Below are 16,994 nucleotides of genomic sequence, written 5' to 3' on the forward strand. Positions count from 1 at the left end.
CCCTTTAAGCGTGGCGGCGGCGGCGGAGGGTGCTGTCAGCGTCCGCCAATAGGAACTCGCACCGCGCTCCCCGCCCCTTCCCTTCCCGCTCCGCCGCGATCGCCGCCGCATCCCCGAGCCGCGCGCGTTCCGATTGGCGCAGCGGCGGGCGGCTTTCCCCTCTGATTGGCTGGAATGGGAGCGGGGGCGGTATCGCCGCTTGGCCCCGCCCCTGGCTGGGTGGGCTGCGGCGCGGGGGAAGGAGACGCTGCCCTTCCGCGGCCATGGCGCGCGGCGCGGGGAGAGGGCGCCGAGCGGGGCCGCGCGCCCCCCCCGCCGCGGTGAGTGGTGCCGCCCGCTCCCGCTCGCGGGGGCCGGGCCCGCCGGGCCGCACCATCGTTAGTGGGGGGGAAGCAGAGGGGAGCGCCGAGCAGGGGACCCCCGGGTGAAGGCCGTCATGGGGGTGGGAGGCGCGGAGGGTGCGCGATCTCCGGGTGCGGGGGAGGCGGGGATGCCCCCGGGGTGAATGGATGCGGGGATGCAGCAGCGGTGCGAGGCACCCGGGGGCGCAGGGGGATGCTCAGGGATGCGGGGGCTGTCGGGGTGCCGGGATGCTGCGGGGGTGCGGGAGCCCTTTCTGCAGGGCCCGGCGTGCTGCAGTGCAGGTGCGGGGGGGCTCCCGTGGCACGCTCCCCGCCGGGCCGGAGGTTGAACCCCCGGGTGCCCACGGCGGGCAGGGCTGGGGGAGATGCCCGGACAGAGGGGCTGCCTCGGTACCTCGGTGCCTGTAGTCGCTGTGCCGGTACGGTAACCCCAGGCTGCTTTCTGTTCCCAAAATTCCTTGCACTTTGCTCTCGTCGTCTCTGCTGTGGCCAGGAGGTTGTGTTTAACCTTGTGGCAGAGCCCATGTCCGGTGTGCGGTCCCTGCGGGCTCCCACTGTCCCGAGAACATTCCGTGAGGTGCTGGGGCAGTGGGTGCGGGGACAGGGCTTTGTCACCGCCTTCTGGGGTCACACATCAGCGCCTTCTGTGCTCTGTCCTTGCCCTGAGCACATCCCTCCTGCCCAGCCCCGCTGGCAGCAGTGGAACCTCCTGGGCAAACCCCCTGTGGTTGGTGGCTCTTGAGCAGGGCTGTGATGCACAGGAAAGTGTGTGAAAGCAGAGTTTTGGCAAGGGAAATGCGTGTGTGGTTATTTGGGATAATTGGGACTTTTTTTTATATGGGGACTGCAAACAAAATCCCTCCAGCCACGTGCAGCCAGGTCTGGTTCGTGTAGAAATCTCTGGAGCTGTCAAACCCCAGGGTGCTGCTGCTGTCGAGCAGTTTGGGAATCTGTCCCCGTGCTTGGTAGGACAAACAAAGGAATTGCTGCTGCTGCTGGTGAGAAGATATTTTAGATTCGCTGCTCCAAGTGACCTGGTGTGTGTTTCATAAAGAGTAGGAAGGGCAGGGCGGGTGCTCCTCTCACTCACCTGATTTTCCCCCTCTTCCTGCAGGAGCAGGATTGTTGGATGAAGGCCAACTCCAGGACTCTGAGCCAGATGTCAGAGAAAAGTTGGATTCTTTTGTGAGCAGCTCACACAGCATCCACAAGTGCCCTTCCCCGTCGTGGCTCCCGAAGGTGCCGAGATCCTGGTGCAGACATGGCATTCAGAAGGACAGAGGGAATGTCCATCATGCAGGCCTTGGCAATGACCGTGGCAGAGATCCCCGTGTTCGTTTACACGACCTTTGGGCAGGTACGAGGAGCAGGAAGGGTTTTCCTGTCACATTCCTTGGGCTGGCTCTGCGGGGTTGTCTATGTGAGATGGAGGCATGGTGGGGTGGTGCTGGGGGACCCGGGCAGTTTGAGGGATTGGAGGAATTGCAGGGGGAGTTGGGGGTGGTGGAAGAGAGTTCTCAGTGGGCTTGGAGAGGAGAGAAAAGCGCCTCCCACATCCCTCACTGGGAGAACACCCAGGTTCAATCTTTATCCTCATCAAAGGCTCTAAAAAAAGACTTGTCTTTTAAAGAAGAGTAATATGTTCCCCATTTGTGGTGATGCAGCACTCAGAGCAGTAAAGCTCAGATTCACACCAGGGTTTCAGAGCTGAATTTGGGTTATCTGGATTGCATCTGTCCCAGGCTGTGTGCAGATTTTGCAGTGTTTTGGCAATGAGGATGGAGACCCAAGTTCTCCATGTCCTGTCAAAATGATGCTCCACAGTCTCTCTGCTGCTATGTCTTAGTTGTGTAGCAGAGGGCGTGTTTTATGGGTGGGAGGGTAAAGCCAAAATATTTCATATTTAACACTGTTTAAATTTTTTTTTTCAATAAAAAGAGCAGCGGAATTGGTTTTTCATTGTTGCTCTTCCATTTCTTTTGTGTGTACAGTCGGTGTTCTCCCAGCTGCGGCTGTCCCCAGGCCTGCGCAAGGTGCTCTTTGCCACGGCCCTGGGCACGGTGGCCTTGGCTCTCGCGGCTCATCAGCTCAAGCGCCGCCGCCGCCGAAAGAAGCAAATTGCTCCAGACAAGTGTGGCTTTAAACCTGGAGGGATCACAGTGCCCATCCTGCCGACCAGGAGGGTCTCCTCTGTGAAGAAAGGTTGGCAAAAAGGGAAAAATCCCCAAGGAGGTGGTGCAGGGAGCGATGGGGAGGGGAGAGCAAAGCCGTTTGTGAAGGCTCTGACGCAGGATGAAGTGGGGATTCTGAAGAGCAGTGCCGTGAGCTCGGGGTTTGGGGAGCAGAGGGAGAGACACAGTCTTGGGAACAAAAGGTATCCTGATGTTTTCTCCGAGGTTTGTGGTTCCCACCCCTTTGCTGTAGGCAGCCTGTGGACCATTACCAGGCTGCCCCAATAATAACGACCTGGGCATGCAGTGGCCTGGTTCTGCATTGATCTGGTGATGTCAGTGCTCAGCTGAGGGGAGGGGAGGGTGGCCTGAGCCAGGCTGGGCAGTTGGGAGTGTCCATCCAGCTCTGTGGTGACTCCCAGACCTTGGGCAGCTTCCTCATCACTTGTACTGATTTTAGGGGTAAGACTGACCCAGGCCCTCAGCAAAGCACTTTAGGGATGAAGCATTTGTTTGGTGAAACATGAAAATTAAGGAAGCAGTGTCCGTGTTCTGCCTGTCCTGAGGAAAGGTGGAGCAGTTTTTGCTTGATTGTTTCCACTTGCCTCTTGCTGTCTATAAGCAGTGAATACGTTCCTCAGCCTCAGATCCCCACTGACACCAGTCTCAGAGCAAAGCGGAGCAGACAGGAGATCTGTGGCTTATTTCTAGGTATTGGATACTGCTTTGCCCATTGACAGTTACACTGGACAAGGTGATGTTCCCCTCTCTATTCCCTGCTGCATTCACTGGGCCTAAAATCCTGTTTTTGTGTGACTTTCCCAACTGCAGGATACTCCAGCAGGAGAGTCCAGAGCCCTGGCAGCAAGAGCAATGACACGCTCAGCGGGATTTCCTCCATTGAGCCCAGCAAACATTCCAGTTCCTCCCACAGCCTCGCCTCGGTAAGGACCTGGTTAGCAGGGCTGGGAGATGTCAGTGCACGGAGCTGTCACGAGATCACCTGGTCCTTGGGCTTGTGCTGGCCCATGGAGCAGAACAGATTGCAGTATAATTGTAGGGCAGGGTCTGATGTTAACCTTGCACTGAGTGTCTGAAGTTCCCTGGGAGCAGCAATTTCTTGTGGCCAGGAGCTCCAGGTTCCTTGGCCATTCTTTGGCCAAGGAGGAGTCTCAGGAGGGATTTCCCTGTGGGACATGGCCGTGAATCCTTGGAGCTGTCTGTGACTCCCTCAAGGAGTTCGGCTGGGTTGTTTCTGGGTCTCACAGCAATGGAGAGCTTGTTTGTTTCCCTCTGTGGTGGGGGTTAGGGTGGCCCAGCAGCCCTTCCCTTCTGTGCTGGGGCTTGCTTTCTTCTTAAAACCAAATCAGCTACCAAAATCTGATAGCTCTGTTCAGGAAACAGGGTGAGAACACAGCCCAGTCATTCTACCTACTCCAAAATGAAAGGAGCAGCCTATGGGTACAGGTAATTCAGGCTTAACCAGGCAGGAGAAACCATCAGTGCTTATATCCACCTTTTGTGAGACCTAAACTGGAAGAATTTGTGTCTTCAAGACCTGTTTCACCTCCCCATCGCTCAGAGCTAACGTTCTGTTGGAGCAGGGGGGCACAGATGAACTTCTGTGAGTTCCTGCAAACTTCTGTGAGCTGCTGCAAAGCTGTTCTTTTTCATAGCCCGGCTCAGAGGCTGCTTGGCAGCGATGGGGCAGGGAGAGGGGAAAAATCACCCCTTTGGAAGGAGCTGTTGTGTGGCAGCACTGCTCAGCACATGCTGGAGCTGCTGTTTTCAGTACAGCTGAGGCACCAGGAGTTGCCCGAACCCGTGCTGGCCGGAGCGTGTCTCCAGCAGGCGGCAGTGCCGGCGCGGCGCTGGGCAGGCACGGCATTCCCTGGGGAGCTGCGGTGTGGTGGGATGTGTCCCTGAGCACCGAGCTGTGTCCAGCTATTTCCCCTCCACAGGGACTCACAGCCGTGTAATTCCCCCGTGGCTTCTCAATTCACACAGATGCTGTCCAGGTTTTGTGTCACTGAAGTTCTGTTTTTCTTTAAATAAAAAGCAATCCATAAATAAATATCTTTTTCCACTGATGGTGGCTGGCTGGGGATATCCCCATGGAGAGGCATCTGTTTCTGTACAGATGAGCTGACCCTGTACTTACAGTTTTTATATTACATGGTGGAAAAACCAGCTCATCCTTTGCACAGCTGCAGGTTTTGCCTGTGCTCTCCTTTGCTTCCTGGGCTCCTCTTTGCCATCCAGTAAGTAAACTGGCAGCAGAGAACTGATGATTTGCAGTTCAGGATCTCAAGGTGATTTATTAACACTCCACAGGGATTGATCAATGGAGGCAGGACAGGAATTCATCTGTCAGCTGATTATTGTAGCTTTTTTTTAGTACCAGGCTCATGTTTGGACATCCTTGTGTAAGCCACAGGAAAACACTGGTCACTGATAGTGTTGAATCCAGCACTTTATTGGGTCAAACTTTAGAAGACATTGATGCCCTTGTAGGAAATTGGACAAAGCTGAACTGACACTGCTGTGTGGATTGTCAAGCTCAGCCCTCCCAGGAGAGGGTCTGGTTACAAAGAGGAGAGTGAGGATTCCCTTTGCCCTCTGGGAAATCCTCAGCTGTATTTTTTCTGGGAAACTGTTTCTTTTGTTAGGACTGTGCTTGCTTCCTTGCCATCTCCAGTGTTTTTTGTACAGGCAGCTGGGGCTGATGTGAGCTTTCCATAAAAGTCCTGATGCCTTTGTAGCAATTGCTTTGGATCTTTCCTGGGCTATTTCCTCCATCAGGGCTCTCCTTTCAGTGCTCATCGATGCAGGGGAGCACAAGGGCAAACATGGGGAAGGAAAATGCCTTTTTGCTGAAGGCTGTTGGTGTTTGTTTGATCTGAGCATCTCTAACTTTAAGAGAATTCAAAAGGCATTTGCTGCTCTCTGTTCCCTTCCTGCAGATGGTAGCAGTCAACTCCTCAAGTCCAGTACCCCCAGGGATGTGGGAGGCCCAGGCAATGGGAGATGCTGGAGCCATTGGTGATTCCAGTGCAGAAAGCCTCTATGTTCAAGGTAAGCAGGCACAAGGGTAGCATTGCTCTGGGGGGGTTGTTAATCACTGTGAGAGCAAGAAGAGGGTGAGAATTGACACAGAGCATCAGCAGCTCAATGTAGAGCTCTAACAGAAAGATCCCTTCCATTCTCAGCTTAAGCTCAAATAGAAATCCCATCTTCTCCTACAAAAAACCAAACCTTTTTTGTCAGTGAATAATTTGCTTCCAAAATACTGTTCTTGAGCAACAGGCTCACCTTGTGCAGAGAACAGTATTTTGGCAGTAACGTGGATGATGCCTTAACCAGTTTGGGGATGTTCTCCTTCTAATCCAGAGTAAACCATATTTAAACAGGAAGGAAATAGAATATGTTTATTCTTTATTTTGGGATTTCCCTCTTTGCTGGATTGTCTGAGTGAGCAAAGACTCATCCTGTATCTCTTTGTTCCTGAGTGCCCTGGGACTCTCACAGCCAGTTTTTGGTTGGGTTTCCAGGCATGGAGCTGTTTGAAGAGGCCCTACAGAAATGGGAACAGGCCCTGAGCATCAGGCAGAGGGACAGTGCTTGTACCAGCACCCCTGTGCCCTGGGACAGCAGCAAACAGCAAGACAGCATGTCTGAGAACATTTCAGAGGTAGGTCCCTGCACGCTGGAAGGCCAGCCTGGGTGCTGGGTGGGAGGTTAAAAGGAGAGCAAATTAAGGGCAGAGTCAGGCCAGACTCTGTTTAAGAGCTGTCTGTATCTGCAGCTTCCTTATGCAATGGGAGTGGGTGTTTTTAATTTCTTTCTCTTTTTAATACGTCTCGCCCCCTCATTCCCCAGCGTTTCCATCCACCTTCCAGCCTCGTGTCACTCACTGTCACACGTGTCCTCCCGTGGCACAGGCTGTGGGGAGAAAAGGCTGTGATGAATGCAGCACTGCTTTGGCTGGCACTGTTGTCTCTGTAACTTTTTAATGCCTTTAAAATGGAGATCTTGATGGTCACTGATACTTCTGGGAGCTGGGTGGAGAGCAGAGCCCAGCTCTGTGTGTGTGGAGGAGGAAAGCAGTGGGAATTTGGAGCTGGGTATGGTCCTGGTCCCTGCAGGGAGATGTGTACCTCACTCAGCCTCTGCAGGTAGAGAAAGCAGGATTTTAGGACACCCTTGCTGTCTGGGACTTGAGGACTCCTCATGAAAGACCTGTGTTAAAGGAGATTTAAACTAGAATGGCTCAGTGACAGCCACAAAGCCAAAAAAACCTGCTGTAACTCAGGACTGTGAAAGGAGCTGAACTCCGAACTCTCCAGGAGTTCTCACTGGAAAAAAAAAAGTGTTCCCAGCCTTTTGTAAACAGAGTCTGGTGTAGTAACTATGTGGGACATTTGTCTTTTGTGCTGGATCATATTTATCCAAGTCAAATCTGGATTCTGTTGTTGTTGGCTCTCCTTGAAGGGCCCTGTAGTGTTTCTAAAACTGCCTTAAAACTGGTTGATTCATTATGAAAATAGATTCTGTGCTTCTTGTTAATGCTCCTGTCTTCTGGGTGAGATACTCATGCAAACATAGGGGCATGAAGGCAAGATGCTGTTTAAGTCTTATTTTCCTCTGTTTTTTCCCATCCTTCTGTGTTGTTTAGCAGACTTTGCTTATGCCCAGCACCTTAATATAAATATTCTGTTATCCAGTTCTGGATATCCTGTTACATTCAACTCAGGTTTCCTGATGCGATTTCTCCTGGAAGTTAGGCTAAAGGCAAAAGTCAGGAGATTTAAGTGGTGTATAACTTATTAAAATATCTGTTTTTCTGGCTGGCAGGTTAAAGGTCTTTAGTTCTTTCTTCCCTTTTTAACAGGAAAACAAAATTATGAAGCTCAAAAGCCAGAGGGTTTGAGTAGGCTGTGTAAAAGCTTCCCTCCCCATACATTATTAGCTGCATTGTAGGATTAATGACTCCTCTCTCTTTTTATTTTTAATCATTTAATCTGCAGACTGCAAATCCCATTTTTACTGAAAATTTCCTCCCGTATTCGTGCTGTCCAATCTGTCTGTGCCCAGCTGGCTAACTAAGGGTGACATTTCTGTGTGTTCCAGGAGGAGTCCCAGAAAAGGGAGTTTGCTGAGAAGCTGGAGTCCCTCTTGCACCGAGCCTACCACCTCCAGGAAGAGTTTGGCTCCTCTCTCCCGTCGGACAGCGTGCTGCTGGATCTAGGTAGGGCACGTGGCTGCAGTAAAACGCCAATTTCCTGCCTGGTTTTATGTCTTTTCTATAAGCCAGGTGAAGGAGTGACAAAGTGGGAGTGGAAGAGAGCACAGGAGCTAAGAGGAATGTTGGTCCATGAAGTCCAACACACATGGCTTCTTTCTCTCCTGCAGAGAAGACCTTGATGCTTCCACTGGCGGACGGATCGTTGCGGCTGCGGACGGATGATGAGGACAGCTCCACTTCAGAGGATTCCTTCTTCTCTGCAGCAGAGGTGACTGAGGTGTCACCTGTGTGTCACCTGTGTGGCTTGGAGGGAAGGCACAAAGGCAGCAGAGCCAAACATATCTTGGGAAAGGAAGATGATCAAACACAGAGCAACAACCCCAGGCTGGGAGGTTCACGATGGATGTTAGGAAAAGGTTTTAATGAGGGGCATGGGGCAGGCTTTTCCAACCAGCACATCCATGTTGTCTTCTTATCCACTACAGAAAACACGCCATAACAGCTAGGAAAGTGCTGTTATCTATCTAAGATGGCTTGGTGGTGTAAATTTTATGGAATATTGAGCAGTGTCAGAGCTGAGACAGCTTTTGGTGAAAAAAGAAATGTCTTTGCCTGAAACAATTGTCACTGACAAACTCTGCTAGCTGAAGATTCTCTGAAGGCCCATCTTGCTTGTGTGCACTCACTTGTCTGTTTGCAAATATTTAATGAGCTCATTTTGTTCTTCCCATGTCTCTTGTTACCTCTACAGCTCTTTGACTCTCTCCCCTTTGAGCAAATACCATTCCACCTCTCCAAGCCAGTGGCAGCATATGAAGAAGCCCTGCAGCTGGTGAAAGAAGGGAAGGTCGCGTGCCGGACGCTGAGGTGAAGAGCCAGCTGGAGCTGTGGGACCTGGTGTCCCCTCTGTGAACACATCATCTGCCTTTGAGCAGCCCTATAACCAGAATAACCCATTGGGGTCAAAATCATACCATCCTTCTTGCTGGTTCGGCCTTCCCAGGGAATTAACCCCAGATTTTAGGGACTTGCATGTTAAGAAAGAGTAATTGTTCCAGGAAATTAGTGATAGGAAGTGTGACTGTTCTGGGAGGCTGGCATAGTCTTGCACCAGCCTGGCAGAGGTGCTCTGTTCCCCCAGGGAGCTGGATAAAGGGGATGTGACTGCTCCTGTCTCCTATGCACAGACTGGGAATTTAGTTTTTTGTTTGTAGGGGACCACAGTTGTAGGAACACTGACATCAGAACTGGAATTTACACAATTCTTCCCTTTTTCCTTTAGGACAGAGCTCCTTGGCTGCTACAGTGACCAGGATTTCCTGGCAAAGCTGCATTGTGTCAGGCAGGCATTCCAGGTGAGAATGGCTCCAGGCTCCCAGGCTGTGCAGTTTTGTTTCCTAGGTTCCAGCTTATTAAAGGTTAACGACACTGGTGTGTGCAGCATTGCACTACTTCATGTCCTGCCCTTTTGGGTTTTTTCCAGCTTAGAATTTGAGGGTGTGTAGGTGCTCATAAGAGACATCTGTGTTCCCTTTGCAGGAGCTGCTGGAAGATGAAAGCAATCAGCTGTTTTTTGGGGAGGTTGGGAAGCAGATGATGATAGGACTGATGACAAAAGCTGAAAAGGTAGGAAGTTTGTGTAACAACTAAACTGTGTCTTGAGCACAGGGATACTTGTTCCCCCATCCCAACTCAGAGTTTTTCCAGCGTGTTGGAAGAAGAAAACTTCATCTGCATGCTGGTGATTACTGTGATGTTGATGTCAGCTCAAATCCAAGTAGTTAAACTTCTGTTTTGTTTCTCTGCTCTTCCAGAATCCCAAAGCTTTCCTGGAAAGCTATGAGGAGATGCTGCGTTATGCCTTGAAGCAGGAGACCTGGCCAACCACACAGCAGGAGCTTGAGGGAAGAGGGGTTGGTAAAGACATTGTCTTTACAGAGTTGCAGAGGAGATAGAAGATAATCCTTGCCCAGATAGGTTGTGGAATTCCCATCCCTGAGAGTGTTCAAGGGCAGGCTGGATGGGGCTTGGAGCAACCTGGTTTAGTGGAAGGTGTCCCTGCCCATGGCAGGGGGTGGAACTGGGTGGTTTTTAAGACCCTTACAAGCCAAATCACTGTGACTATTACAGTGCACGTGTAGGAATGGCCCAGGTGTGAAAGACTTGCTGTTGAAATACACTTATATTGACTTCAGCTTGTTACATCTTCTTGCTTCAAACCAAAAGAGCCTGTCTCTCTTTTAAAAACCTGTTCTCCTTACAGACTGTTCTGCTCCCTGACAGGTGGTGTGCATGAGCTTCTTTGATATTGTGCTGGACTTCATCCTCATGGATGCTTTTGAGGATCTGGAGAACCCTCCCTCCTCCGTGCTGGCTGTGCTGCGCAACCGCTGGCTGTCCGACAGCTTCAAGGAGACGGTGTGTGAGACAGGGAGGGCTGGTGTGAGTGTGAGACCAGTGCCAAGGCCAGAAAAGAGCATAACCTCATCTTTCCCAGCTGAGCTGAATTCTCTCTTTATAAATGCCACGCTTTCCTGAAGTTCTAAACAACAGCCTTCTTGTGCATGGAAATTGTTTACAGGAAAGCTTTCCTTATTCTGAAGGCATCTGGCTGGCAACCAGACTTATGGCTCTGGGGGCTTTTATCAGTGATGCCATGGAGATGTTAAAAGATGACAGCACCTATTTTTATGAATGAGAATAAAAGGGCCAAAATGTAGGGAAAAATATGTGGGTTTTAGCATGTGGTCGTTCATTCTGGCAGTACCTTGGCAGACAGTGAAGCTCAAATTGCAAAGCTTTCCTTTAGTTCTGCCCCCCAGCTGTATTTTTAAGACTGATTAGTTTGATAGATTGAGAGTAAAATGGAACTTTGTAACAGCTGTCTGCTTACAGGGGATCGTGGGCTGTTGGGCAGCTATGTCAGATCATATTAACAATCTTCAAAAACCCTTAGGCTTCTCTGGAATGGATCTGAAGTGGATAAATCTGCTTCCAGTTTGCTTTAATTTTGTCATTTTAAAGAGGTTTTGGCCCAAAAGGGTGACTGCTTTGATGTTTTGATGACAATGTGTTGGTAAACTTTGGGTTTTTTTAAATAATCTGAATAACTAACGGTCTCTCTGTAATTGTAGGCTCTAGCAACTGCTTGCTGGTCAGTTTTGAAAGCAAAAAGAAGGCTTCTGATGGTAAGCAAAATTAAAAGGGAAAGAATCTAATGTATTTGAGGCTGTAAAGTGAACACATAGATCTTGATAAAGTGTGAAATCTTAAGTGGTAGAAGACTGAACAGAGTCACATTCTCTGTGATGCTTTAGAGCCCTGGGGTCCTGCAGTCACTGCTCCAGTGCTATGCCAGTATTTTATTGAATCAGTCTGAGTTTATTCTCCCTTTTTCTTAATGTGAGGATTCAAATGACAATATTGCCTGTCTGGAATTCCCTCTCCCTGCTCACAATACTGCAGGAATGGCCACAGACCCCAAGCAACAAGGGACTGCTCCTGAATTGTGTTTTCCTTGCTGGTAGCAAAAGGAAGGTTCAGGCACTGCTCCACTCCCCAGTGCTGATGCTAATTAGCCATTACTTGATGAGTTTCACTTAAATCTGTGACTTCCTAAAGTATCACAGCAGATGAGTTTATGGAGCAGGGGAACAGGAAACCACAACTTCACAACCCTGGTTCTGCCACAGGGTCTGTGGCCTCTGGCAATTTTTCAACTCAATCCCACAGCCAGCTGGTACGACGGGGTTTGGCTCCTGAGATGGCACAGAGAGAAATGAGAGAACTGGAAGCTCTACTGGTACTGTCATGCAGTAGCACTGCCTTGGATATTTGCATGTCCTTTCCTGGCCTGGTCAGCAAATTATAAATAGAGGCTATAAAGGCTTGCTGGTGATTGCTTTTCATTTTCTTCTGTTCATTTTCCTCTTGAAATAGCAGTTTAGAAACATGAAGATAAAAAGCTCTAGTCATCCTTCAAGGGTTCTGAAAGATAAATGTAGTTTGCAGGAAGAGATGTTCCAAATAGCTCTTAACTTCAGATACTGAAGCTTTCTGGCAGGGGAGTTGGTGGCTGATATGGAATAAGCTGCTAATTCTGTCTGAGAATGAAGACCAACTAATTCTGTCCTTCCCTGTGACAGGTACCAGATGGCTTTATCTCTCATTTCTACTCCGTATCGGAGCATGTCAGTCCTGTTCTAGCCTTTGGTTTTCTGGGGCCCAAGCAGCAGCTATCTGAAGTCTGCAGTTTCTTCAAGGTGAGGTGGTTTTTCTGTGCCTCATCTGTGTGGGACTCCTGTCTGCTGGCTCAAAGCTGCTGCTGAGTGCTCTTGGTGGCTGGTACCAGCAGGTGAAGGAGGTCTGACTGTAACCTTCCTTTTCTTGCAGCACCAGATCGTGCAGTATCTGAAGGACATGTTTGACTTCGACAACGTGAGGTACACGACCGTGCAGCTGCTGGCAGAGGACATTCTGCAGCTGTCGCGGCGGCGCAGCGAGATCCTCTTGGGGTATCTGGGCACCGAGAGTTCCCCGGAGATGAACGGCGTGCTTCCCGGGGAAACCGAGCCGCTGAAGGAGGAGCTCATCTGATGTCAGTGCAGGAAAAACACTTTTGTACAAGGACCTTTTCCTCCCAGAGATGGATAAAACTACCTGAAAAGTGCAGCGGTGGCAGCAAGACTTTGTGAACACACAGGAATCTGGTGGGACCTTCTGCTTTTTGTAGCCAGTAGTGTTTGCTGGGATGGATCCAGGACCACTTGCCAACTTATGGTTTGAATTTCTTCTTTGTTCCACCTTCCTGTCATTTTATTACTTTTAATGTTTCATATATACATCGTGTGCTGAACTGCCTGGGCCCAGATTTTTGCCCAGTTCTCTTGAGTAGGGCAATGTATGTACCTGTTTTGCCTTTGTGTTTTCTGGGAGGTGAATCCCTGATGTTTACGACTGTGTGTGGGAACAGGAATATCGCTGGTACATTCTCCATTTGACCATTAGCTTCTCAAGGAGGCTTTGCTTGCTTTGGGATTTTTATTACTGTTCTTCTCTGCTGTGTTCCTACAGACACTAATTACTGCTGATTTGTACCTTAAGTGTGATACCATATGCAATGTGACTAGCAAAGATTTCTTTCCTGGGGAGGAAGAAATAGTTCTGTAAAGCACTGAAGTAAAATGCAGACTTTGTAAGCAGTCTGAAGCTCTGGGGAAATGGGTCTGTTCCCTTGGTATTGCTGCTCTTTGGAGACCAGATGACAAGCTCTGTGTCCTGGTCATCCTTGCTTAGGAGGTTGCTGAGGTCTGTGTTTGCCCCTAAGGCAGGTTAGTGTGAGGAGGGAGGGGATTTGCATCTTGCCTGTGCTTGCACAAAGTCTTTGACACCCATCAAAGTGCCTTGCTGGATTTCAGAATGAGCCAGCAGCAGTTTTTGCTGGGTAGGAGGTGTGGGGTGTGTACAAGCAGGGGGAAGGGGTAATAATGTGGTGCCTATTGCTTTTGTGCACAGGGTGGTGAGAGGTGTAGATGCTGGATGTGAGGTTATGTGTGTGGATAGTTGGAGAGCTGAGATCAAGTTTCTAGAGAGGAAATGAGTCTTTCCAGTCTGTCAGTTCTAAGAAATACAGCATGATTTTGGGTAATGATCAGATGTGTGTATGGTAGTGCTTCTCAAATGCTGTGATCCTGACTGCCCAGCCAGCACCTGGAATCTGGCTGCTTTGGGATGTGAGCTGAGCTGGATACTCGTGTAGGACAGCAGCAGTGGAGCGTGCTGGACTTAGTGAATCATAAAAATCACAGAATAATAGAATATGCTGAGTTGGAAGGGACACATCAGGATTGAGCCCAACTTCTGTCTCTGTACAGGACACCCCAACATTCCCACCATGAGCTGAGGGAGTTGCCCAAACTTCTTGAACTCTGTCAGGCTTGGTGCTGTGACCGCTTCCCTGGGGAGCCTGTTCAGTGCCCATCCACGCTCTGGGTAGAAAACCTTTTCCTGATATCCAACCTAAACCTCTCCTGAGTCAGCTTCATGTTATTGACTTGAGGCAGTCCTGGCTTGCAGGACTGAGGTTTGCAATGATTTGCTGAGTCCTCTGTGAGTACAATGCCACAGATAAAAGTAGAGATCCAGCCTGTGCCTTCTTCTGTTTCAGTCCACATACAGGTCAAAGTCCAGCCCTCGGAATGAGGAGGTTTTCAGGACTTCCACAAAAACATGAGCCTTTTTTTGTTCCAGACTGATTAGTTACCCCTTGTGCCTGTTATGGGTGAAAGACACAAGGCTTACCCAGATGTATTTTTGCAAGTGAAAAAAATATGTAAGAATCTGGAATTTCCATATGAGTGGAAAGTCACTGTGTGGGCTTGGAGAATACAAATGCTTTCTTCCTCTTCAGATATCTAATGTGGATTCTGCTGGTAAAAACAGGAAGGAAATAAACAGAAAAAAAAAAGTAAACAGAAGGACATAAAAGAAGCAGATAAATGTGCTGTGCCATGTGTTTTAGGGACACCCTCCCTGAGGAGGGAGGTGGGACCAGATGACCCACTGTGGTTCCTTCCAACCTGACCCTTCTGTGGTTCTGTGATTCCTTGAAATGCTCCTGAGTTGTTTGCAGGGGGGTGCGTGTAGAGCACAGTAACATCTGGTGCTCTGTAAGCACATCAGACTGATGTGGCTTATCCTGGAAACCAGATTAATGCAATAAACAGGACAATGCTGAGGCAGAAATTAGGAGCAGCTGCCCCAAGTGAGGCTGCGTGGAATAAACTGTTATGAGAAGGCTTTAAGGGACAGCAGTGGAAACTAGAAAGGGTCTCTGAGATGTCTTGCTCCTGGTAGTGTGCAGGAAGAAAAGAAATGGAGAATGTTGTATTAGAATGACACACCTGCTACATGTAAACTGTGATTTGAAAGTATAGTATATTCTGAAAGCAAGTTACTTTGCCAAAAAAATAATGTTGACAGTGCTTTGTGCTCCTGGTTTAGAAGAAAGTCACTTCAGCAGCTTTTGTATAGTGGTTAAAAAGATGCTAAAATGTGAAGATTAATATAATGAGATGGATTGTAATTCTAAACAATCAGTGCTGTTAATTTTTTTTTGTTTGTTTTTAGTGTTGTTTTATGTGTATTTATTTACTGTTTTGAGTGTCTTTGTCCTCAGTTCTTGGGCAGCCTGCCTGTTTTGTGTACAGACAAAAACACTGGCTGCTGACTTTGGGCTTTTGCATCCTTGCGGGAGAGGATACTGAAACAGGGTCCCCCTGAAGCAAACACTAACTTGCACTGTGGCTTTTGAAGCTGAGAAATTGTAAATTCCTTATCAATCAAATGAAGAAAGACTGTTTTATTACAGCTTGATGCTTTTCCTTAGCCCTTATTGCAAGTAGGTTACACAGCCCTCCCAGTGAAGGTAAAGAGGAATCTGCCTCGGGAACATCCGCAGCTTCTTGAAGGTCGAGTTCTCCGCCTTTTCCCACCAGCAGTGACTTGGTCCTGCACCAGCCAAGGATGTTTGCCGAGACAAACTGGTTTTATCTTTACTGGGATGGATGTTAAACTTCTCTACACCTCCCCCTCACTTCATTGCTGCTTTTTGTCCCTCCCCAGTCCTGGTGTAGCTCGAGGAAAGGCAGGAAGGTGTCTGCAGCCTCTGAAGGGAACTGCAGGAATCAGGGGTTGACAGGAGCTGTTCCTGTGGCAGAAGCTTTCCCTGGCCTGAGCAGAGGTGTCAGGAACCTGCTGTGTTCAAGTCCTTTGGATGCAGCCCTCAGGCTGCTTCCACTGATCCCACCCAGAGCAGGGCCCAGCCCAAAAGGTGATTCTCGTACTCAGCTGTATTGCAGGGTAGAGTTAAAGGGTGTGATGGAACACCTGCCTGCCCTCTGGCTTCCTGAGATCCCTAGAAAACCCCTTCCCCAGCTGACTGTGTTTAGCAATGGAAATTCTTCAGTATTAGTAGCAGCTGTGTATTGGGGTAGAGCCCCTTGAGATAAGAGGTTCACCTTTTTTAGTGATGAGCTCTTATGGTCAAGGGGTTAAATCATCCTGGGCTGACACTTGCAAGATTTTAACACTGATGGGGATTTAAAGGGGCTTAGCAGCAATGAAATAAAATCCCTCAATAGTGTCTGATGCTTAAACAGAATTTAAAATATGCATGACTTTCATTTTTTATGTGGAGGTTGTAACAAGCTTCACCAGAGGTTAAAGTATAAAGTACATCCTCGGTACTTTAGTATGTATGTAGAGACTGTGCCAAATGGCTCTAGGAGGGTCTTTATGGTCTTTAAAGCACATTAATAAAAAAAAAAATTATGAGGAGAAATCTGCCTTGTATCTACAAGATCAGTGTGGCTTTGAAGAGCATGACTTGTGTTGTCTCATACAGGGAAGTGGGAAAGCAGGATTTTATTTATCCCTCTTCAGTAGAACATTCCTTTGCCATATCTGAAACTAATGAATGTAAACTTGTGCCTATTTTTTTTTCTTGATTTCCTAAAGGTGTAAAAATCTGTTCTTGTTTTGCTTTTATCTTTTTCTTTGCAGCTAATTTTTTAAAAATATCTTTAATCTTAGGATGTGGGCATTACAAGTAAAATAAAACTTTCCTTCATGATTGTGGTTTTGTTCCTCAGTTTCCTGGAGAAACATGCTAGAAACTCAGTCTTTTGTTTCTTATTTAGGTGGCAGTTGTGGTGGCACCTTTGCTGCTAGTGATGGTATCAGACAAGGCTTGCTGTTCCTAGGGCTAAAATGAGGAACTTGAAAGGTTTAAATGTAAAGTTAAAGGGTTCGATTGCATGGGGAGTCTTCCTGGGTCTGCTGAAAAGTCCACAGATGAAGTGGTCTATAAAATAAACAAAACAAGTCCTTGTACTTTGAGCTGTGGTTGGAAACTGTGGGGTTTCATTTTTCAGATTTTTCTGTGGTGGTTTGACTGTGTTGGGGTGTGGTGTGAGTAGGCTGTGATGAAGAGAGAACAGAAATCCCAGTGAGGAGCAGAACCTCTCAAACATTGTCCAAGTTCCTGCAGCATTTACCAGCTTCCCAAACTGTGAAACCCAGACTAAAGCCTGTGGGTTGGTATCAGAGCTGCTTATCTGCTGAGCAAGGCAAGAAAATCATCTTCTTGCTCTCCTGAAACAACTACAGTGGATTTAAATACTTTCATTTTCAAACGATAGAGAAACCAGACTGAAA

The 16,994-nt window shown here is 48.5% G+C and overlaps 1 protein-coding gene across 1 annotated transcript; it reads left to right on the top strand.

Moving 5' to 3' along the window:
* The first annotated feature begins 218 nt into the window (after positions 1–218).
* On the top strand, positions 219–16,410 carry MIGA2 (mitoguardin 2). The gene is made up of 16 exons (XM_041406794.1): positions 219–320; positions 1,477–1,719; positions 2,354–2,564; positions 3,365–3,477; positions 5,497–5,608; positions 6,085–6,224; positions 7,664–7,781; positions 7,946–8,046; positions 8,530–8,645; positions 9,061–9,133; positions 9,318–9,404; positions 9,593–9,691; positions 10,062–10,196; positions 10,913–10,966; positions 11,924–12,040; positions 12,171–16,410. The coding sequence occupies exons 2-16, from the start codon at positions 1,624–1,626 to the stop codon at positions 12,372–12,374; spliced, it is 1,776 nt and encodes a 591-aa protein (XP_041262728.1). The 5' UTR covers positions 219–320; positions 1,477–1,623; the 3' UTR covers positions 12,375–16,410.
* The last annotated feature ends 584 nt before the right edge of the window (positions 16,411–16,994 follow it).

Source organism: Onychostruthus taczanowskii, unplaced genomic scaffold, assembly GCF_017590055.1.
Source record: "Onychostruthus taczanowskii isolate IOZ18803 unplaced genomic scaffold, ASM1759005v1 scaffold25, whole genome shotgun sequence".
Taxonomy (NCBI): Eukaryota; Metazoa; Chordata; class Aves; order Passeriformes; family Passeridae; genus Onychostruthus; species Onychostruthus taczanowskii.